At 40.0% G+C, this 22253-nt stretch overlaps 3 protein-coding genes across 21 annotated transcripts in view; 1 reads left to right on the forward strand and 2 right to left on the reverse strand.

Annotated features, from left to right (window-relative positions):
* mark3a (MAP/microtubule affinity-regulating kinase 3a) overlaps nt 1–4830 on the reverse strand; it is a 47115-nt gene extending 42285 nt beyond the window's left edge. For 6 of the 17 annotated variants that reach the window (XM_084914857.1, XM_084914860.1, XM_084914858.1 and 3 more), the window contains exon 1: nt 4187–4828. In XM_084914857.1, coding sequence (XP_084770983.1) covers nt 4187–4237 — 51 coding nt within the window. In that variant the 5' untranslated portion in view covers nt 4238–4828. Of the gene's footprint in view, nt 1–2384; nt 2835–4186 lie in introns of those variants that run through there. The other 11 variants (XM_084914868.1, XM_084914865.1, XM_084914861.1 and 8 more) reach the window with 5 other exon arrangements.
* Nucleotides 4831–7065: 2235 nt separating this feature from the next.
* Nucleotides 7066–15731, reverse strand: eif5 (eukaryotic translation initiation factor 5). 2 transcript variants are annotated; one of them, XM_084914677.1, is made up of 12 exons: nt 15600–15731; nt 14784–15008; nt 13246–13525; nt 13012–13093; nt 12325–12497; nt 11829–11940; nt 11597–11727; nt 10518–10679; nt 10171–10332; nt 9896–10060; nt 8251–8391; nt 7066–7492 (listed from the first exon to the last, which is right to left on the reverse strand). In XM_084914677.1, exons 3-12 carry the CDS (start codon nt 13315–13317, stop codon nt 7394–7396), a joined length of 1299 nt encoding a protein of 432 aa, XP_084770803.1. In that variant the 5' UTR covers nt 13318–13525; nt 14784–15008; nt 15600–15731; the 3' UTR covers nt 7066–7393. The 2 variants fall into 2 exon arrangements, with proteins under 2 accessions (XP_084770803.1, XP_084770804.1); XM_084914678.1 differs by lacking the exon at nt 15600–15731 and adding an exon at nt 15320–15573.
* A 209-nt stretch (nt 15732–15940) lies between these two features.
* vps29 (VPS29 retromer complex component) lies at nt 15941–21139 on the forward strand. Of its 2 annotated transcripts, none has more exons than XM_084914679.1 (4): nt 15941–16048; nt 18567–18758; nt 19191–19426; nt 20650–21139. In XM_084914679.1, the coding sequence occupies exons 1-4, from the start codon at nt 16046–16048 to the stop codon at nt 20765–20767; spliced, it is 549 nt and encodes a 182-aa protein (XP_084770805.1). In that variant the 5' UTR covers nt 15941–16045; the 3' UTR covers nt 20768–21139. The 2 variants fall into 2 exon arrangements, with proteins under 2 accessions (XP_084770805.1, XP_084770806.1); XM_084914680.1 differs by lacking the exon at nt 15941–16048 and adding an exon at nt 16056–17084.
* Nucleotides 21140–22253: the final 1114 nt, after the last annotated feature.

The raw sequence follows: 22253 nt of genomic DNA on the forward strand, positions 1-22253 counted from the left end.
AATATGGATAGAATATATTGAAATCGTAATTAGATTCATGTAAAGTTTGTAAATTGTGAGCATGACAAGGCTGTTAGTTATAATTTGGTATTAAGAGATGAACATAACAGTCACTTGACTTCTTGTTTATGTGGCCAAGAATTTCAGGGCCACTTAATCAAGTCCTTGGACACAGATTTATTTGTTACTGTTTTGGGGAGGGGGGCAAGGGGTAGAAGAAGCTGCTAAACTACCCATTAATTCACTGTTAGAAATATTGTTCCAATGCAGTGCTTTGTCACATGCTTACAGAATGTCCTTATCAATCAACTAAAACTGAAAAAAGTAGCATATCCTTTGATGGGCATACAACAGTTCCATTAACATAAGGGTCTTTCTCACAGTGCTACCACAGCACCTGTGGTAGAAACTATAGAGAGGAATCTGCAAACCAACAACGTCTCCTTGCAACTTCTTTTTAAAACAGTTTAAACAATATGCACACCAATATTTGGCGTTTTCTGCTAACTAGCTGAAGCTAACCCTTGATACCCTGATAAGTGTTCCTTTTTCTTGTCAATGTTTTCACCTGGTCAAAGTTTCATGTCAGGACTTTGAGGCTAGCAAAAGAGAGATGTCATGGAAAACACAGCACATGTGGGTGGGGGAAGGCAACAATGGTGGTTTCTACCGCTCAGTCTGCTGCCGATTACATACAACAATCACAAAGCTCTGCATATGCTCTGAGCGCAATTGATCAACTAGTCATTTAATTCCAGTCGACTTCTTTCTTCATACATTTTAATTCTAATAAATGTTTTGGGTTAACAAGGTGCCATCTCAAACCTGCGAACTGCCACTTTAAAAACAGAAGTGAGGTGATGGAGAAACGTGCCTCTACACACATTTCCTGATTCTGTATGAGCACGCTGAGCTGTCGAGTACAAAGTGGAGAGGGGTTCACAGTGTTAGATAAAAAAAAAAAAGTGGTGATAAAACACCATAATGACATTAATTGCACAGAGATGGGACGTTCTCCTTGGTTAGAGGCTACACCAGATTACGCATGCGGCAGCATCATGATGTGTGCCCTGTAAGCATTAGGATTACACTGCAATTACACAGCAAATTGTAAGTGTTCCACAAACAATTTATAGTCTTAATGAAAAAGAAAATTAAAATTATTTTATTCACATTGCTCATTTTAAAGCAGAGCCACTGTATGTATCACAAACAGACAATGTTATGACAGCAATTTAAAAAAAATTCTACAATACTTTTTAAACAAAATAATCTCATCAGAGTCTTGCAGGAATAAGTAATCACAGGCCACTTTATAAGGTACACTTGTGAAATCTAAAATAATCTAGCTAAATCGAAATTCTGCTTTTATGAAGCGGTGACTTCCTGTTTTTGTTGAGATTGTCAGATAGATTAAACTTTGTTTTAATTATTCAGGTTGGAGTAGCATGTGGTGGCTAACTGGACTACACTGCACCAAGCTTTTAAGATTTTGCAACAGTAAAACTTTGGATAACCACATTTCTGCTCGGGATACTTCTGGAACGCAGCAAACAAACAGAAAACCTAACACACTCTCCCCCGCATCGTTATCATGTAATCAAAGAGAAACTGCACAGCCTTGTGATTTTGAGGTGGTGTACTCTGACAGCACAGCTGATAGATGGATCAATTCTTGGGTGCTGTGCCCAAAAACTGGAACAACAATCTGGCAGATACTAAGTGTGGCCTCAGTATTGACCACCTTACCAAAGCCTCGTTAAGGGTAGCGATGCACTCTGCCCCACCCGGTTCTCCCCATCCCCTACAGTCCCTAACCTGGCTGACCCCATTCACTAAGCAGACAAAAGAAAGAGACACTGATAAAGTGGGAAATTAAACAGACGTGTAGTTGCTGCAAAATTAAGCATTTAAGAAACTGGGCACAGATTGCACCTCATATCAAGGCAAGGTCAGTTAAAACTTAATTAACACTGCAGAGTATTAAAAAGTATCAGAGCAGTTACAACACAGCAACTCTCAATAAGAAACCCATAATTTGGTTATACATGTACAATGACAATAAAGTGCTATTCTATTCTAGTCTATAAGGTCACTTTAACAGCACAGACATACTTTTAAGTCACTACAGGAATATTTTAGGACTTCTACAGCGATAGCAGAGGAGATAAAAATACCATCAACTAGGATAAGGTCACTGTTGGATACCAGAGACAGACTGGGAACAAATGCAGTGGAAACACTCAGATGTAGTTTTCATTATCTTTGAACCACACAGAAAACATCCACCTGTGTTACCATCGTGTTATTTTTCCAGCTAACAACTTGTAAGAATTAAAACAAGAATAACAACAACAAAAAGTCCCTTTTTATTGGTTACTCACAAAGCTGCGGTGTCTCCTGGCTGCCTGGGAGCCAGTCATGTTTCAACAGGAAAGCACTGCGCCCCGCTGACGATGCCCACAGAGATTCCCACAACACCAGATTTTTCCCAACTCAGAGCCCCGATAACCGCAGAGACACAGAGAGGGAGACAGCAGGAGGGGGAAGCCACTGATCCCAGTCAAGCCTGCGACAGGCAGACACACCCAAACCGGAAACCAGACGATAGGCTTTCATAATAAAGGCTTCCTGTCGGCTCCGTTCTCATTGTTGCCAACACGGAGGAAAACGCTAAAAGCCGCCAGTATCGAACTTCGTACAAACCTTTAACGCTTCCAGAGCTGCCCCTAACACTTTATTTGGTACTGCTTAATCTTTTGCCAATCAACGTCAGCGCCTATGAAGATATTAGAAAAATGCCAATCACAGTACCACATAGCACAAAAGATATGAGGTGTTTATTTCTCTGTCCACATATACAAATATTAAAAAATTAAGGTCTTAGACCCCCCCCCCCCCCAAAAAAAAACAAAACAAAACAAAAACAAATTATCAGCACTTTACAAAAAATGTTTTAAAATGCTAATTAATTCCCTTTTAATCCCTGTGACGTGAAATGAGCCCTTGTATTTACTGCTGCCTCTACTGATTTAGTATTTCAGTGCCTGCTGGTCAATAATAGATCACCAGAATTCTCTGGCGTCTTATCACCCACATGCTTCTCTCATGCAGTATAAGCCTTATCACCATCCGGCTCTCTGCTGCAACTCAGATGAGTCATAAGGATCTGGTGGTAGTTCTTGCATATTTGTACCCATGGAATATGGGGGTAAATGTGTGACAGAGAAAAAGCGCAGGGGAGATAAGTTGCAAAAGACCTCCAGGATACACACAGTCTTCCATAAAAAAAATAAAATAAAATGAATAAATACAAATAAAAACTTTGCAGCTAAAATATTCAGGACAGTAAATTTTGTAGTAAAGATTTAATTTTCAGTGGAACAAGGCTTGAGGTCTATTAAAGAGTGCCTAAAAATTTCCAATATAGTCACTTCCACTTTAAAAAGGAGAGAACTATAGGTATACTTTTTTTTTTTTTTTTTTTTTTTTTAAACAGCCCTTTGGTGATTTCTGTTTATTTAAAGGAGCTATATAAATAAATTTGAAATTAACAAAAATAGCGGAGAGTCAAATTAGCCGATTCTGCATATACATCATGCTCATTTTGCAGCTTTTATGATTAAGTACGCCCAAGTTCTCCATTTTAGTTCCATTCTAATTTTGAAAATCCCGACCGGAAGCTCAAATGGCTACATTGTCACTACCTTCACACCGGAGGTTCTGTTAGTCACGAGGGGCGGACTCACGAGGCCCTTATTTGGAAGCTGAACGGGTGAAACCTCTGAGTGACAGCTGGGGGAGCCAATAGACAGGCTGAAGACAAACTACTGTTGCCTGCCAGAACCAGCAAGCAAAGTACTGTAGTTTTGTTCACCGTTGGGCCTGAATATTCTTAGTACAGTCTAATTACTTACAGTCATATCGATACTTCTCACACACCAACAAAAAATACACATCAAGGTGCAAATAAAGCCCATTACTAACACTCATTAACAGAGGCGTGTTTGACGTAGAAGATGTGCTTGTTTACGATTTACCAACCAAGTGTGAAACAACCATCTATCATCCGGTCTAACAAGGCAGCAAAAAGCTATTGAGGATCTACGTTTTTTGGCAATCCCGTGATATTTTTACATGTACTTAAAGAAAACAACCCAAGAAAAAACAGCCCCCTTCTACTTACACTTTCCGTCACCTTCTCGTTGACTGTAGGTAAAGGAGTTTTTGTTGACATCTTTTATTCCTTCTTCCTCAGCCAGTCGCCGTTTTAAGTCCAAAATACACACAGTCTTCAGCCCGACAGCCGAAGAATGAAATTATTGCTTTGCTTTTCGGCTCCCTCCGGAGAAACAGTCTCAGCATGGATCGTGACAATTTTCAAACGAGACCGGACGTGTTAGAGTCGAGCACCTGAACAGCTATGGGCAGAAAAACCCCTCACTAAAGAGCATAATAATCCCTCTTACAGCATTTACACGGCGTGTACAAACCGTGCATGGCCTGTGCTAAACTCGGCAGGGAAACGAAATCAGTGTCCGTCTGTCCGTTTAGGTTTGAGTCACTGGAGCTAACTATAATAACGTTAAGGCGCTGTCGGTCGCCACTTCCAAAAATCGCCACAGGCTTTTCTTCCACAAAACCACTCTGTCTAGAACCGTGCCATGGCGTCGAGTGTCACCTCTGGATAATTCTCGGAGTGATTCAAAAGATTCGGGTAGCTGAAATACTCGCCGTCGGCTCGGTTTCTTCCATCTCCGGCGGCCCAAAGTGAAGCGGGTCTGTCTGTTTTAGGTGGGACCAAAATGGCTACTCAGCGGCTGGGCTGGATTATGCTGCCTTCACGGACACCAACTGAGCTCCGACATTAGAAATTATTCTAAAATGTCGGTCAACCGACCTAATAATGGCATTTCTTTGTTCGACTGGGTGATTCAAGAAAGATCAAAGAAAATATTTTTTCTCTTAGGAATAAGATTGAAGCTTTTGTGTGCAATATACACTACTTAACAACCTTAATAAAAAGTAAGAGATTGTCATAGGATTTAGCCTGCAGTTAAATCATTTTTATTAATAAATATTTTGTTGATTATTTTCAGTCTCTCTGCAAAGTTATTATGATTTGACCAACATCAAAATGTATTAATTATGCTTATAAAACACATTACACAATATCCAGAGAATATTTCAGAGTGTTGCTAAACAAAATACTTGATTTAAAAAACTTTAAAAAATTACTTTTGTGAGGAACTGAGCACTAATGTGGGGGACTTTTTGACAAAATTCTGTATTTTGAAATTAAAGAGTTTTTATATGCCACAGAAGAAATAACAGAAAAAAGTTACATGTATCATGTCTATTATACATTGGTTTTCTGTTCAAGTGTGTTTTCTAGTACTACAACTCAACTGTAGCAATCAGAAATTGCGTTACAAATACTAGTTGTTGTTTTTTAAACCCCACATTATCTGAATTAAATTAAAACAATAACAGTGTGGGATAAAGTTATATAACAGCTACATTTATAAATGTTTCTGACGTGTTTGTGTGTGTGGTAGTTTAAAAACATTAGAATCAGTTTACATTCTACAAATAGACACATTACACATGGTAGGTGTTACTGCTTAGTTACATTTTTGTAGGTCGGACTGGATGTTTCAAAACTAAATTGCGGAGGGATTTGGGGTTAAATGCCTTAGACAATATGGAGTTTTTTTTCTATGCCTTGCTTATTTTCATGTTTAATTTCATACACTAAGACGACGCCAAGTTCCCCGTTTTGGGTTTAATGTCGAATTCAGAGATTTGTTTGTGATGGAATGTGAGTATCTTATTTCCGAAAGCACCTGAAGGCAGCACGACTGTGTCCAGTTGAACGGGTGGAGGAAGTGAGGAAACCGACTGACCTCAGTCCCACAGGACCACAAGTACAGAGAGGCCTGTCATCAGTCGGGAGGAAATGGGAATTTAGTGAGCTTCAAAGGAAAACAGTTGTGCGCCTTTGTCAAATGTTAGCGAGACAAAAGAATATCAACACCATCCTTTTATTCTTCGAATTCAATTCGAATAAATGAGAGCTTTAAAGGTCGCTAGTATATATATATATATATATATATATATATATATATATATATATATATATATATATTTTTTTTTTTTTTTTTTATTTATTTATTTTTTTTTTTACACAAAGTCTTATAGGTTTCATACAGGATACAACATTTATAGGTCGTAGATATAACTTTTGTGAATTTCTACACCACAGTTTAAGTTTGAGCTAATAAGTTCACTGTTTCCACTGCTGGAAAAGTGCAATATAATAAGTTTGTCCGTGACATGCAGCTCTAAATCAGTAAAACTGAATAAACAGTAAAGCTGCCAAGTGTAATGAAGGAGTTTTCGTTTTACAAAGCATCCGTCTGCAGGTTTTTCAGCCTAGCAACAGTTGTTCTTACCAGTGTTTTAAGTAAACCAGTCACAAATATAACACCATCACCAATGTCACCTTATTCAAAGTTCTATTTCATGCTCAGATGAGGAAGAGTGGTATAAAACAAAGCTCAGTATAACTGGATTAAAAACTACAGTTACATTCTGGCCTTTTATCTCAAAAATAGACTAAGTTTTATGTGAAACTGCCATTTGGGTTCCTTACTTTGCAAATTAATTCTCAGTCAGTTTCCAGGTCTCTTTCTGTAACATGAGGCGAACGTGTATGTTTAGTTTAGTACGACCAGTGGCGTTACAGATAGTTGATCTAGTGTTGTTTGAACTTTGGTTCCCTATTACAAAACATGGACACATGCATATTTTCCCTCCCTTACAGAGCTGCAGTGCAGATTTTTAAAAACACATAGATCATCATGCTCTGAAGATGAATCTGATCACCTTATCTTTTTTTTTTTTTTTTTAAGGATTTAACAATTATGTTATTTTATTTAGGATATAGAAAACCTCTGGCTTCACAGCACAACATTTAAGGGAAGAGGTTGCCCCTCAGATTCTCTGTTAATCACCTACCAGAGAAAAACTGTCCAATCTCACAGATGAAACAGTCAAATGTGCTGGATAGCAAAACATTCATTCTTTATTGACTGGAAAAATACAAGGACCAAAAGAAAAAAGTGCAGTCAAAACAAAATTCCCAAATCACCCGTGATTAAAACCCCCAAAAGCGACTTCATTTCATCAACTGAATACACTTCAAAATGACAGCGTTAATGTGCAGCAGATAAAGCGCTATGTTAAATCATGCCACTAAGCGGAGAAGGGATCGCAGAGAGGGCTGGTGGTGGGACAGGTAGTAAAGGAGGGAAAAGGCCAGCCATTTAGCTAGTACAGGGCATCGTGAGTCAAAGCCGCAAGTCAGGAAAAGCATCATCACTCGAGTCTCTCAGATCGCATCGATGTCAATGTCGTCCTCTTCTTTCTCTGGCGTGTCTGGTTTCACAGTCTCCACTTTGAGCTCGCGGGCAGAGGACGAGTACACCACCTGAGGACAGGAAAACATGCAGCTGCTCAATAAACACCCCCGGCTGCATCAGCATCAGTCCTCTCACAACAGAAACAAATCTGTCGCATTTTAAAAATTAGTGCAACTCTAACCTTCATGCTTACTGTCATGTTTAAAAATTGATTTTCAAGCTGCTAACGAGCGAGGTGTCAGTAGACCGGAGTCACCTGGTGGTGAGCTGGTGAAATGGAATATTGGAATTTTATGCAGGTTTCATACTCAGTCTCCAAGGATAGTCTACAGGTATTAAAGTGATTTGATTTTCATACTAAATTGCAGTTTTTATATTCGTACAGAGCAAAACAAAAAACAAACAAAAAGCCACTAAAAGTCTGCATCCATTTTAAACTGAGTGACGCAATAGTCACAGGACTGGACTCTTTGTGCTTCCTCCTTTCGGGGTGCAGCTTCCTTGTTGGAAATGTTATTCCTAATTCTTCCAGGAACTAGTGGGCAGAGCTGACCTAGTTAATGATGCAGCACACCTGAGCAGGCTGACAGATTGGTGTGAGTGCATGCATGCATATATGGATATAAGTATACAAGTAAATGCACTCACTTATATACACCTATATCCATAATGCACACTCTGACTACATGTGGCAGCTGCAAGCAGTTGTGACAATGACACGATTAATTTTTGCTTTGATCTGGACATTCTCAGTAACTCCTGAACTACAGCTGTTTTTTTACTGTACTTCACAGCACACAGCCAAGTGACCACTTCAGATAACTACCTCAACATTCTCATCATCTTCCTCCTCCTCTTCTTCGCTACCCTCGCTCTCCTCCTCTGCCTCCTTCAGCCATTTGACAAAAGGAGCGGCCTTGGCATGGATCTCTTTGGCAAGTTCCTTGGAGACGTACTTCTTAGAAACCTGATGAAGAAGAAGAGAACAGATTTAATGCAATGACTGATTTCAGTGTAAAAGACCTCAAATAAACAAGCCCTTGGGGTTATTTGAACTGTAGTCTTCATGCTGCTGTTGCAGTATTTAGCGTCTAACAGTTAATGTGTATCCAAAGTAAATAAAATACCGTAACAAAAGTCACAGTTAAGGGAAAGCTAGCTCAAATTTTCAGGATGTACAGACTTAGCAAAATGGTTAAAACTCAACTAATTCTGTATTTATTAATAGCACTTTTTTATCTTTATAACTATTCATTCCTCCACTTCTATTGTTTAATATATTTAATTCACACATTTTGAATTGATTACAATTCAATTTGCTCTCAGCTGTGTCTATTCGTTCCTAAACCAGCTTGATTGCATTTAAAATATGCCGCACACAAAATTTACAACCATTAGGGGCCTCAATAGTGCACCAGAATCTCAGCCCACACACAAAGCCCCTTTAAAAAGACCAGGTCTTACATTTCTTTGTTAATGGCCTTTTTAGGCTTTCTTTGGTGGAACACTGTCTGAAAGGATGTGTTGAGCCCAACACTCTGCTTTTGTTATGCAGTGCAGGTTAGGCGTGTCACTCTCACTCCCCACTTGTGGTGGGAGATGGGGAGTCAATGTATGGTCAGACTGGTGTAACAAAACAGACTAGTTTGGCCTACCACACACACACACACACACACACACGGGAAGTGTGAATTCATTCTTTGTCAAAGGCAGCCCTAGTCCACTGCACTTCCTGCTGTTTGATGTATTAATGTCCTAAAAACACAGCTCTTGACCTCAACCTTTTGGCAGCATTATACTTTCAGCTGTACTGCCCCAATCATGCGTCAGCTGATGTAATTTGTAGCAATTGTTTGCATTACATTTTTAAGGCTAAATATAGTCGTACTCCTGCAGCTAAGGACCTGGAACCAGACACATATTAGAGCTCATGTTTCATTTGCAGAATGAATCTGTTCAAACAGATTTCAACCACCTCTTCCTCACGCTACTCCAATCATCAATATTACTGGGGAGGTTTGATATGATGACTGACACCTCTGCATACTGCAGTCTGTTAGGTGTTTTTAGTGGCTCAGTGCTACAGTTTCTGAGGTTGGAGGTTTATCCAAGTGTCCCCTGAAGCATTTCAGTCTTTCAGAGTCAGGGAATAAGACAAGCTCTAATTTCACCAATTTAACAAATACCAGCTTTCAGTAGAATACAGTTTTGATTTTTATTGTTTGTTACTTTAATGAAGGCTCTGTGCTGCAAAGAATAAGCCTAAATCTAATTTAATTTGCCATTTCCCTTTTAAAGATCTATCAGTGAGTGCTCATAACCGATTCATGGGGTAACGATTAACTACCATCTGCTCCCAGATCACCTTTAGGCTTTTAATTTTTGGGCAAAATGGGATCAAGTTCAGCAGGTATTTCTTTTTGTGATTCAGAACACAGAGTTTAACTTGACATCAGTAGTTAAGTCCTCACCTTCTCTGCCCAGGCGAAAATCACGTCCTCCTCCAGCAGGTCAGCGTCGTACAGGTCTTTGAGGATGATGGGAACACGTGGCAGGAGCTGGACCTGATGCAGCTTCACGACACACTCAAAGCCTCCCAGCAGATACTTCTGGGCTTTCTTGTTGTTGTGGCAGAACTAAGGAAAAGGTTAGGAAAGCCATGAGACATGTGAAACACACCCTAATGTGAGGAAGAGGACAAGACAGCACCATAAGAACATGCAGCACAGACTTGAAAATGACTTACACGCAGGAAGTGACGTTTGTACTTCTTGATCTGGTCACGGATGTTTTCGTTGAACAGCAGTTCGCTCAGGATGAGCGGGCCCATGGCCTTCACATCCAGGCGCTCTGCCTCCGCCAAGATCTCTTTATCAGCTGCGTCAATCGTTCCGCTTTCCTTTTTGTTCTGCACATTTAAAGAACATATGGTTATAGGGGAGAAACTAAAGTATCTCCAATTCTTGTGTGTGCAAATAAAATCTATGCGTAAAGGCCAAGCACCGAACACCAGTTCATCATTTTTAAAGTGTACTTTTGATGTTTCACAAACTCCTGCCGAGGAAAATTCAGGACAATCGGGGGGACCCTTACTTTCACAAAGCTGTAGAAGAGGTTGACCCTATCCTCCAGGGGTTTCTCCAGGTCCTCGCTGAGCGTCAGGTTCTTGGCGTGATCGCTGATCTCCTCCATTCGCCGCCTCTGTGCCTCCTCTGTAGTCTCCTCTGCCCAGTCTTCATCATCGTCATCTCGATCCTAAACAGGAAACCACAGAGGATTCAGGCAAAGCGAGATGGTGCAGAAACACTCGGGCTTGCTTGGATTTTGCACCTTAGTGGGTCATATTATGGTGAAATGCAAAAGAGGGCTGTGCAGCCAATAATAGTAGTAATAATAATAATAATAATAATAGTAAAAGAAAATTAAATTCAACCAGAACCCCCCCCCCCCAAAAAAAAAAAAAAAAAAAATTTGCATTAAAAAAAAGAAATTGCTGATGTAAACTCAGTCTAAAGAGAACTCCTTCATTTGAACTGGAGGAAGTGGTTCCGGTTGAGAGCTTCGAGGACACGTATAGTGCAAATGTGGAAGTTGCTAGACTCAGTTTTTACGCAAACGCCAACTCTTTTTGGAGGTCTTTGGGTGTCGGCCCCACCCTTTCAGTGGAAAATCCATTACAAAGAATGTTTCACAACACAAGTATCAGTGTGGACCTTAATCATTATTACCATTCCTGTGAAGGGAAATGTGGGATACATATCATGAACTGTGAATACTAAGGAGTTTGAACAGTTCTACAACACTGAACCTTCACTAGGAAATCTGCACCACAAATCACTACCAAGCATTAAACCTGAGCAAACTGTCAACTCTGAGCTTCTTATTTTGACGGGGTTGGTTGCTGAGAACTTTTCAGAGTAAGGGTCATCGGGGAAAAGTTACAATTTACACCAAAATAAAACAGCATACGAGCACGAGAAGACCCTTGAGTCTCTACTCAAAAGCCACTAGACTGTGTGGCATTAGTGTCTAAAATAAAAGCTGGCACTTTGCTGACTACTACTGACTTCAATGGTGTCTGAGAAAACCGTGTGTGAAATGGAGAAACATTTTGTGCTAGTGTCCCGTGGCTGTAGAAGCCCAGCGGGTGTCTGGGAGCACAGCAGACGCACCACAGCCTCGGGAGCATCAAAGTTGTCATGGTTTCCAGCCTCGCCACTGCCAGAGCCGTTCTCCTTGTCCTTCTTGCGGTTCTTCTTCTCCTTCTCTTTCTTCACAGATGCAGATCCACTATCATTGCTCTCTGTGTTAGGAAAGACACAAAAGTCTTCATTAGCAAGTCTGTCTTAGGGTTTTGGCTATAGTTCCCTTTTCTGGATTCACCACAGAGAAAAAAAGTCTCACCAGGTGGGTTTTTGAGGATGAATGTGCAGAGTTTGTGTCTGGTGTCTAGCATGCCGCGGTATCCACAGGCCTTACAGGAAGTACCAATAGTTTGTTTCTTGGGATTGACATGCTGCAAGGACAAAAAAAAAATAAAAAATAATAATAATAATAATTTGTACCTAAAAAACTGCCACACAATCTAGTACTCCTCTTTACACAGGCAACTTTTCTTATACTGAATCTAAAGTGGGGAGTCTCTTTATTTAGTAATTTAGTATTTATTTATTTATTAACCACGTGATTTTCATAGTCACAAGGCGCTGTAAACAAAGGAAATAAATGAAAAAAATTTCAGGTCATAATAGCCAATAAAAGGGGACACATTATCATCATTAAGTCATATAGTTGTATTAAATTATTACTTTGTTCTTTCCCTTTCTGTCGCCCACCCACAAAAAAACAAAAAACAAATAAATACTCTGCACCTGCCCCGGAGATGCTGTGAAATATTTACCAGATCAGTTTCAGGGTTGTCACACTCGGCACACAGCACAAATTTTCTGATGAACCCATCAAGCATGTCCTGCAACTTGTTCGCCTCGTGGGATCCGTTGACGATGTAACGATCGTTTTTGGTATCAAACTGGGTCTGAGCGCCGAGTTCACAACCAAAAAACTTGGTCGGGTCTGCGGAGGAGAGGAAAAGCAGCACATGAGGCCACCATGACCCAGCAAAAAACGAGGAGACTTTGCCCTGGTAATTATTGATTTTGAAGAACGTTACTGTTTTTTTTTTTCCTTTAAAGGAAGATGTTAAACATTAGGTGTTTGTTTGCTTTTAAACTGGTAATGAACATGACAGACATTTAAGCTTGTGTAAACGAAAAATGTCAAGAGTACACAAACTTGTCGACCAAGCCAAACAGCCTTTTCCCCCCCTAACGGCACATCTTACACTCTCAATCGAACGGGGTCATTTCATTTGAGTAATTGCCACATCATCATGTTTAAAGAATTCTATAAACAAAACATCTCTCCTTCACCTGGAGTGAATATTACAACGATGAATTCAAAAGAGAAAAATGAGAGAATATAAAAGTGACAGTCAAAAGGTCAAAAATGTCATTGTGAAAATAAACAGACTTTAACAAGCTCTAGTTCAATTCCAGCTAAATACTAAGATTTGCATGTTGTTACTCACATGTTGGAGGCCTGTTCAGAGCCTTTGCAACATCAACCATGTTGACAATGACCGTCTTGATTCCATTCCCTTTGCCTTCAACCTGGATTGAAAGGAAAAACCCACATGTTATATTTACACCCAAACATTTCTTCCTACAGGACTCAGGAAACTTTAGACCAATTCCAACCACTATTCTGATGCAGTTTTTCTCTCCCCAATGGACAAATCTAAAAAACAATAATGAGTGGTTACCTTGGCAATCAGACGGGGCATCTTGTAGCGATAGAACTGGTCTGACACGCTGCGGTTGACGTTGACAGACATTTTGGCTGGATGTTAGCACTATCAGTAAGATAAAAGGATCTTGGTTGGGGATTTTTCGGGATCTTCTGTCTGGAAAAGAGGGGATGACATAAACGACTGCAAGCGTGCTCGGTCTCTGACATGAAAAACGCTGTGCCGCTGTGGCTGCAAGCTCCTTGCTTGAAGTCTAGATTTCCACCACACAGGTTCCAACGGCTGCGCAACAGCTCTGAAAGACGAGAGGGACAAACATCAATATTTAATAAGGAAACCCCACAGTTCATGTGGGTGTTGCAATCCTACATTGGGTGCAAATACAGGGTCCCCCCACCCCCCCAGATTTGTAGACATGCACTCATGTTACACTTCTAGTCTGTCTTTACAGAACTTGGTTAACCATCTAGTCTCTGGGGGAGTTTGTTTATATTCTAGTTCTACAAAGTAACAACTTGATGACTGCTGCAATTGCATAAAGACAGCAGTGCAAATATTACATTTCAGATGACTTATCATGTAAAATAAACATCTTTTCACCACTGTCAGTTTATATACCATCCAATTGAGAAAAGGTACCATGATGAGAACAATAAGATGCAGCCTAGTTTATTTTGTGAACCCAGTGGTTTGTAGCCTTGGTAGCATCTAATCCACAAGAAAACAGTTAAAGATTCCTGTGGTGCAGGCCTGCTCTTGAGTGACTGCCACTGTTAAGAAAGACCAGACCCCATTACAACACAGATCCAAGCCAGAGGGAGAGGCAATCGAGGACCCAGTGGCTCCCAGAGACGACTTATTCAAATCATTTTCTCAATTTAACAGGAATTCCCACAAAAATGGGTGAAGACTGAAAATATCCCAGCAAATCCAAATCATAATGATGTGATCCAACAGTGAGCAAGCATGACGTGGGCCCAAAGAAAAATAAAAGCTCTGCCACAAAGCTGGATGTTTCTCCCACCTTTTGTTGCCATATAATGCACAAAAAAAGAGCTTTGTGAACACCCTTTGTCTTACATGAGGGCCCCTGGCTTTAGTCATATAAGGCCTGCACTTTTTTACTAGGTCGCAAACAGGGAGGCCTAGCAGCTGCCAAACAACTCCCCCCGCTGATGGTTTTAATATCAACAACAAAGTCTGCAGCAGTTATTGTCTCACACACGCAAGTGCGAGTCGCAATGAAATGCCTCCCAACTTGTTTGCATAGACACAGTGGTGTCCGATTTTAAGATCTTTGAGAAGGGCAGAGGTCGAGCCTATTTCAGGAGGAGGCTAGCTAACTAGCTTAGCAGCTTGGTGCAGAGTGCGTCATACAGTCACTGCACACGAGTGACGGACTGGAAGACGCCATTTTGATACAGTGGCACAGAAATCGTGTCATATTGCTCAATAACGCTGACTAAAGCGTTAGCTTTGACAAACACATAACACGACACCATATATCGCGCAAGAAAGTTGAAATAAATCGTAGATTGTGTCCAAAAACTTACCGTTTTCGCAAAACAAAGACATAAACACAACGCTGATCTTCCAAGAGCCGCAGTGAACGGTGGTCGATGCCTGGTGCTGGTTGATGTTATTGACTGCAACAGGGTTTCTTAATGATTTTGATGCTCTCAAAGAGGCACAGTTAAAGACCATAAATATCCAAAGTGCGGCTGCTCTTCCTCAAAGGCAGAAGGAGGTTATCTGGAACGTCCTCGGGCTTTGGGGACCTTTGGGGGGGAAAAAAAGAGATAGTTTCGTTATTCACACAAACTGCGAAGTAAACGGTTTATGTTGAGCGAGACAGCCATCTGTGTTAACTGGGTGGGTATTTCAATTGTCACGCACAGCATAACTGCCACGAGGATTAAACGCTCCATTACGCCCGTTAGCGATAGTGCCACACCGTGAAAAGATAACGTCGGCCAGCTAACTGGCTAAGGTTAACGTTGCACGTGTTAAGCAGTAAAATTCCCCATAAATTATCTTATAGATATAACAATGAAAGCGGGACAATTAGAGTTAATCCACTAATTTGTACCTTCAAATTGACCTTCATTGTTAGCATTATCCGATGCGAAAACAGTAGCTTGAGGGCCAGTAAATAGTCAGATCCCATGCGTTAAAATGAAACGAGTGGACGTCACACAGCTAACGCAGTTATTAGCCAAGTCCAATCAACGCAGTTGACGGAAGATAACGTGATTAAAATTGTCCTCGGTGGTAGCTAGCAGCTATTTCTTTGTAAAATTACAGTCATCGCTGTGAAATCGTCGTTAGGATGAGACCATGTAAATGTGATGAAATAATTTCGGACCTACCTCTCGAATGTTCTGCGAAATGCTGCTACTCTCGTCGCTTTTACCAACGAACGTCAAGCTAACAGCTGCAATGAGTTTAGCAATATCCGGGTCTCAGCATTAATTTTAAATTAAAAGTCTGTTGAAGTCGCACTCCATGTGTATGTGAAACATGCACATAGAATATTTTGGGGAAAACCCCATCCTTTAGGTTTTAAACAAACGAATTAGAATTAGAGGCATAAAATCGTTTTAGCCACCTGATCTTGATTTCAATGCCAGACTGCAACTGTTACCCCCTCAATACTTCTCTCAATTCCGCCATACTTTAGCTGTTTTATTTTGAAAGGAAAAGGAAACAATAAGCTTTTATTAACACATCCTCGTTCCCCATTGGCTGACGTCGTGACGCTGTACGTGCGTAGGCGCTTCCTCAACTTGACTCCCTGCAAGCCGAAACATTGAAGATGGTGAGTATGAAATGGCGAAAAGGCCACGGGTTCTCACGTTTACATTCGGTGCTTCGAGCGCTCGACTTTTTATGAAACTAGCTGTCGACGTAAAGGGACCGTGATCATGGCTTCAGTTTCAGGCTGTGTTGCATTAAAGCTCAGTTCCGAGATGGATCAACGGATCACATGACAGTTGAGCAATTTAGTCTCCAAAATTCACCGGAACAAACTGCAAACACCCATAAAGTCACACATTTCCATTGCACAGCGGGCTCCCAGTGGGTCTTGCTTGTTCGTGAATCATTTTGTTATGTGTTTGATGGATATAACGACTTCTTTTACTTTTCCCTTTTTGTCAATGAGTTAGCTTCCGGAGCTAATAGAGCTAACACTTCATCTTACGATTTTACGAAGCACTTTCCTGGTCTGCTTTAATGTTTATCATCCAGCTAGCAGCCCGCACTTGAACAGTCATTTTAAAAATTTATTTATTTAATAACCCAGCTAAACAAGACTGTTGCTACTTTGGAACTACAACTCATAGGACTACATTCATTTTGTTATGTTTTATAATTTCCAGGTTCTGTAGTTCGACATATTTATAAACAAAAATACTTCGACACTAGACGATTCATCAGAGCTTAATTGCAGCCATCTATTTGATTTGCTTCACCGCATTATTTTTCATTTGCTCACTGTCAGGCGACTACAATATGTTTTGCTTAATGATTATCACTAACCATCGACCATTAACAACTGTTTCAACCACATTGTTGTTTTAACCTTTTTTTTTTTTTGGTTTGTTTGAATGATTAATATCTGTCTACTTAATCCATTCACTTTTTAATTTCTAATTTCAGTTTCCCCTTCTTGTCCCCACTCTTTCTTGTCTTTATTTTCATTTTTTAAATTTTGTTTTTGTATTTCTTTACCCCAATCTCTGATCATGCCTCATGTTGATCTCTCCACGCACATCATGCCTTCCTCTCTATCTCACCCCACCCCACCACTCTGCCTTTTTTGCCTGTCTCCAAACAACCAGGCTGGTCACCGGGTAAGTGTTCCCACTCTGTCCTGGATCCCTGTTTTCTGATCGCTCCTCTGCCTGGCTCACTAACATGGGACTGGGATTGCACGGCCCCAGAGGTCTGCTGTTTCTGCATCTCTTGCACAAGTAGCTGCTGCTCCTATAGCAACTGCAGTGCACTGAACTGTTGCCTAAGCAATATTAATAAGACACTAATCAGTGACAAGAAATCCACTAAAAGTAACACAGCAGGAAGCTAAAAGATGTTTCAAAGTCTAAACTACTAAATTATCTTTTTTGGGGGGGGGGATTCATCAGTTTTTAGAGAGGGTAAACTGGTCTTTACTAGGACAGAAGATAACATGATTGCACAAATTCAGATCAAGTCTAATATAAAATTTTGAACATGGTCTAACATACTTTTGTGCATCAGTCCTGGTTTGTCTTAATGTTCACCAGTTGAATTCAGACTTTTCTTTTTTTTCTACCCAAGCCATCACATACTATCACAGCCATTGCTCAGAATTTCTGTGCTGGCTAGTAGTTAAAAAATATTTGTAGGTTTAATATTTAATATAAACTCTCGGTTTTATTGGTGTTTGTTTCTCATGGACTCTTTGTGTAGCGTAAAAACATAACTACCTCTTGTATCTGCCATTGAGCGTCTGAAATCCAGCTGTGCCAATTCAAACCATATTTTTCTGCCGTGGGCTGTTTTCCAGTTGTGTCAAAAGTTACTTTCACAATAGTCGTCATCATCATCATCGTTTATTTGTATAGCACTTTAAGAACACACCAGGCAGACCAAAGTGCTGAACAACACAGATCAAAACAACTACCAAATTAAAAATACCATAAAATCATTACATACAATAAAATAAATAAGAAGGTGTCAGTTTCCTACAGAGTTAAAAGCCAGGGAATAAAAATAGGTTTTCAATCTGGACAACGCCCAGTTTGGACTCAGACACTCAATTTAGTCAGATCTTTACTCACAACTGTTGCTTTTTTTCCCCCAGATTTGAGCTTTTTGAGTGAAACCTGTTTATCCACTGTACTAAATTTATCTGTGCAATAATGTAAAACTGTTCTGAAAAAAGTACAGGAGAATTTAACAATAACTAACAGAGGAGTGTAGCGGTTATGGTGGAATCTGTTTGCATTATTCTCTTCTGCAGAATTGACCAGTGGCGTCCCGCAGGGCTCTGTCCTCGGCCCACTTCCCCTTTCTGTATTCTTATGCTGCAGCATGCAGGCTGTAGCAGGGATGGGGCATAAATTTCTTTTCAAGGGACCACATGAGAAACTGGGATTGTTGTGCCACACCAATAAGCTGAATTCGGCTCTGCTCAATATGAATTTTTTCTCTTTATAAGCTTATTGGTGCGCCCCTTCTCAGCTGTCCCATTTTCTAATCTGGCCCACTGGGAAAATGAAATGCTCAGCCATGGCCGAGAGCTCATTGGTGGGTAACTAACCTGTCTGTGTGTGTCTGTGCGATGATATCAGTTGGTCCTGGTGTTAGGTGACCTGCACATCCCTCACCGATGCAACACGTTGCCAGCCAAGTTCAAAAAACTGTTAGTGCCGGGGAAGATCCAGCACATTCTCTGCACAGGGAACCTCTGCACCAAGGAGAGCTATGACTACCTGAAAACCCTCGCTGGGGACGTCCACATCGTCAGAGGAGACTTTGATGAGGTTTGCGTCTGTGTGTGTGAACAATAAAATAAACCACGTAGAAGATACTAATCACCGTAAAACAATTTTATTTCAAAGAATGTTCAAAAACAGATTTCAAATGATGTCTACAAATTGTGTTTCTGCATATTAATAGCACTGAGGAAGAACATCATTTGCTGTTCCTAAAGACTGATTGCTCTGTAATTAAATTGTAATTGCTGTTCTCTCAAACTGAGATTCATCCATGTAGATCATGATTTTCAAAAATGATCCTATTGAGGACATGACATCTTTTAAATATAGCTCATTCTGCCATTTGCTGTCTGTTTAAATGTGTGTATAATTAGTACTTTATTCCATAATTGGACTTGTCAGATAAAAGCAGTGTATAAACCTTACTTTACTCCATGTTTTTCTCATCTCTCATTTGTCCTCCTGATATTTTCTCAGAACCTGAACTACCCAGAGCAGAAGGTGGTCACAGTGGGCCAGTTTAAGATTGGACTCATCCACGGCCATCAAGTGATCCCCTGGGGCGACATGGCCAGCCTGGCACTCCTCCAGAGACAACTCGACGTTGACATCCTTATCTCTGGGCACACACACAAGTTTGAGGCATTTGAGAATGAAAATAAGTTTTACATAAACCCTGGTTCTGCAACTGGAGCCTACAGCGCCCTGGAAAGGTGGGAGCCAGTATAAACCATGAATTGAGCTCTATTTAGGAGGAGAGTTAGCCATGTTTTCATGATTTTGACATTGGAAGGTTGGTGGTTTGAACCCTGGCTGCTTCAGCGAAAGTATCAGTATCTAGGTGCAAGATACTGAATCCAGAGTTTCTCTTATTGAAGTGTGAATATTAGATAGAAAGCAGTTACATTTCTACTTGAGTGCTCAAGTAGAGTAGAAGAGCACTGTATAACACATACTTATAGACATTAAATTCTCATAGCCCCGCATAGAACAAGTACACAGCAATATTCTACTCGACATGTACTGTGGAAAAAACACGGGTGATCTTATACTGCAGTAAAAAAGTGTTGAGAGTCACTGGGCAACCCGTCACTGTCCCTGCAACAACCAAGTAAAAAAAAGTAAAACATGCTTTGCACTTGTACAGTGTTTTACTGCTCTTAGCTGTGCACTCAGACACTTTCAGCAACAAGCCTCACACACCCAAGCACGTTGTAACTTTCACGCACACACTCACACTCCAGTGGATTCATCAGGCTTCAGTATCTTTCCCGAAGACACTTTAGCATGTGAACCAGACTGGAGGCTCTACATATTGAACCAAGCTGACAGAATTTCAGTACATTAAGATGCCCTGTTTTCCTTGTCATTGCAAAAAGACATTTTGACAGTTAGTTTGGTTAGTCTGTTTGAGATTATTTTCACAGTGAAATATCATATTTTAGTTATGCATTTTCCTTAATATGCTACAATTTTTACAAACACCTAAAAATAATGAAAAATGCTCTTTCTCATGTGCAAAGTAGTAGAATATTTGGAACAATTTCATATTTTGATAACTGATTCTAATTGGAGAACTGATCATCAGCAACTAAGAAAACTGTGATTGCTTCAAGCCAAATTATGGCATCTTTTAACATGAACTAGTTTTCCCACATTATTATACTCATGCCGCATAATAGATCTCCATGCAGATAGTTCTGGATTGATGTTTGAGGTCTTTAGATATTTGTCTCTGAATTTTCTCTCTCCACACAGACGTAATGGCAGCAACTGAAATTCTGTAAATTCCGCTCAAAGCATTTATGTTTAACACAGATCTTCTAGGAAAGAAACACTGTTGTGGATGTTTTTAATACTGAGGTGTTTGCAGTTAAAGGTTTTTTTCATTAAACTGGGTGTAATTAAAGAAATGCATCTGTTTTCTCTCTCACAGCAACATCATCCCCTCTTTTGTATTAATGGACATCCAGGCATCTACAGTGGTCACGTACGTTTATCAGCTGATCGGCGATGACGTCAAGGTGGAGCGAATTGAGTACAAGAAATCTTAAAGGAGAGCACAAAGAGATGGAGAAAAATTTGCATTAACAAGGCTCAGATTATATTTCATTCCTGTCCACCAGGGGGCGGCAGCTCCCTCAGAGTCACCACAGTGTTAATGCTATAACTTCTGTAAGTTAACTCTAAAAGACCTGTGTATTATATTGTTTATATGTCATCAGCATTTGCTTATACCTGAGCTGTCTTGGTAACTGTAGAGAATGCAATAATATTGGGTGCCATTTTTTTTTCTTTGGGTTTTTTTTGTTGTTGTTTTAATAAACACCCTCCTCACATCCTGTACATGTAACAGGCCATTGCTTCCTGTAGTTAGCCTCCTTTTATTCATTTCTTTCCCACAATAAAGATGTAATTTCACTCCATCTGTTGCTGTGTGTTAAATTATATTGACAGCAGTAATAGCCGTGCATAAATAGTGTTTTGATATTTCATTTGGGAAATTCAAATTTATTTATACTTTTACTCTTCTGTCTTGAAAACTTTGAGGATAACTCAACGTTATTTGAAAAATCCCCTTAAGTATCAATGCACATAATACTGGAACTTTGTGATACCACACAGACAGAAAAAGCCTCCCTGTTCCTGATTTCAGGCTACTGAAATGTTTAAACCTCGGTCTGACTTGGTGTACATCGCTCTTTTATACTCAAAGCTGTTTGCTTCTCTGAAAATTGCAAAGCATTGATTTTTGCCATGAGGGAATTATGATCATCTTCGCATATATTATAGTATTGTCTAAATAAAAATAGTTATGCCCCCATTAAATAACACACCTGGTACAAATCATGATTACAAAAAGGTGGAAATGATTATTAAAATGGCTTTGAACCACATATTAACATTATTGGCGGGGCCATGGCAAACATGGACAGGCTGCATTAGGTTTCAGGTTACCTTAAATAATAGTTTAAAAAAGGCCCCTAACTCAAGTGATGAACCAGTGTTTTCTCTACACATAACAGACAACTTGGCAAATCTATGAAAAATGCCCAAGAAAGCAGTCTGACAGACATGAAATAGTATTTTTGCACGAAAGAATGTGATTCCTAAAAAGCTATCAGCTAAAAACTTGGCATATCTCAGCACAGTGTGCAGTGTGGCCTTCACAAATTTGGGGAAACTGGACCAGTAGAGGACAAAAGAAGAAGTGGCAGGTCTAAAAAAAATCTATTTACAGCATACATTTTTTGGATATGACTCACATCTTTTAGAAATTAAAAAAAAAAATCCAGCAAAGACCTGACACAGGACTAGAGACTCTTCAGCTGAAAATCAGTGGCAACAGGTCTTAAGGTGTGGTGAGTCGAAATCTGAAATTTTTGGTTCTAATCAGCCACTTGTGAAAATTAACAGAAATGTGAAAGCAGAAAAGTCTCATCAGACTTTAATCCACCATTTAAAACAATCTAGAAAGCATCTGATTGGCAGCACTTTCATTTTTCAGCAGGACAATAATCCTAAACGCTGCCAATTCAG

Source organism: Perissodus microlepis, chromosome 19 (assembly GCF_051167445.1).
Source record: "Perissodus microlepis isolate ML-2025 ecotype Zambia chromosome 19, ASM5116744v1, whole genome shotgun sequence".
Classification (NCBI taxonomy): domain Eukaryota; kingdom Metazoa; phylum Chordata; class Actinopteri; order Cichliformes; family Cichlidae; genus Perissodus; species Perissodus microlepis.

Bases quoted from the DNA above. Each gene is read 5' to 3' on its own strand.
- eif5 (XM_084914677.1), bottom strand. From the start codon at position 13,317: ATGTCTGTCAACGTCAACCGCAGCGTGTCAGACCAGTTCTATCGCTAC. The intron at 10,333-10,517 runs GTAAGGGTCCCC...TTAAATGTGCAG, and splicing joins TCTTCTACAGCTTTGTGAAA to AACAAAAAGGAAAGCGGAAC. The intron at 8,392-9,895 runs GTGAGGACTTAA...CTTCTTCATCAG, and splicing joins TTTTCGCCTGGGCAGAGAAG to GTTTCTAAGAAGTACGTCTC.
- vps29 (XM_084914680.1), top strand. From the start codon at position 16,977: ATGCCTCATGTTGATCTCTCCACGCACATCATGCCTTCCTCTCTATCT. The intron at 17,085-18,566 runs GTAAGTGTTCCC...CGATGATATCAG, and splicing joins ACAACCAGGCTGGTCACCGG to TTGGTCCTGGTGTTAGGTGA. The intron at 19,427-20,649 runs GTGGGAGCCAGT...TCTCTCTCACAG, and splicing joins GCCTACAGCGCCCTGGAAAG to CAACATCATCCCCTCTTTTG.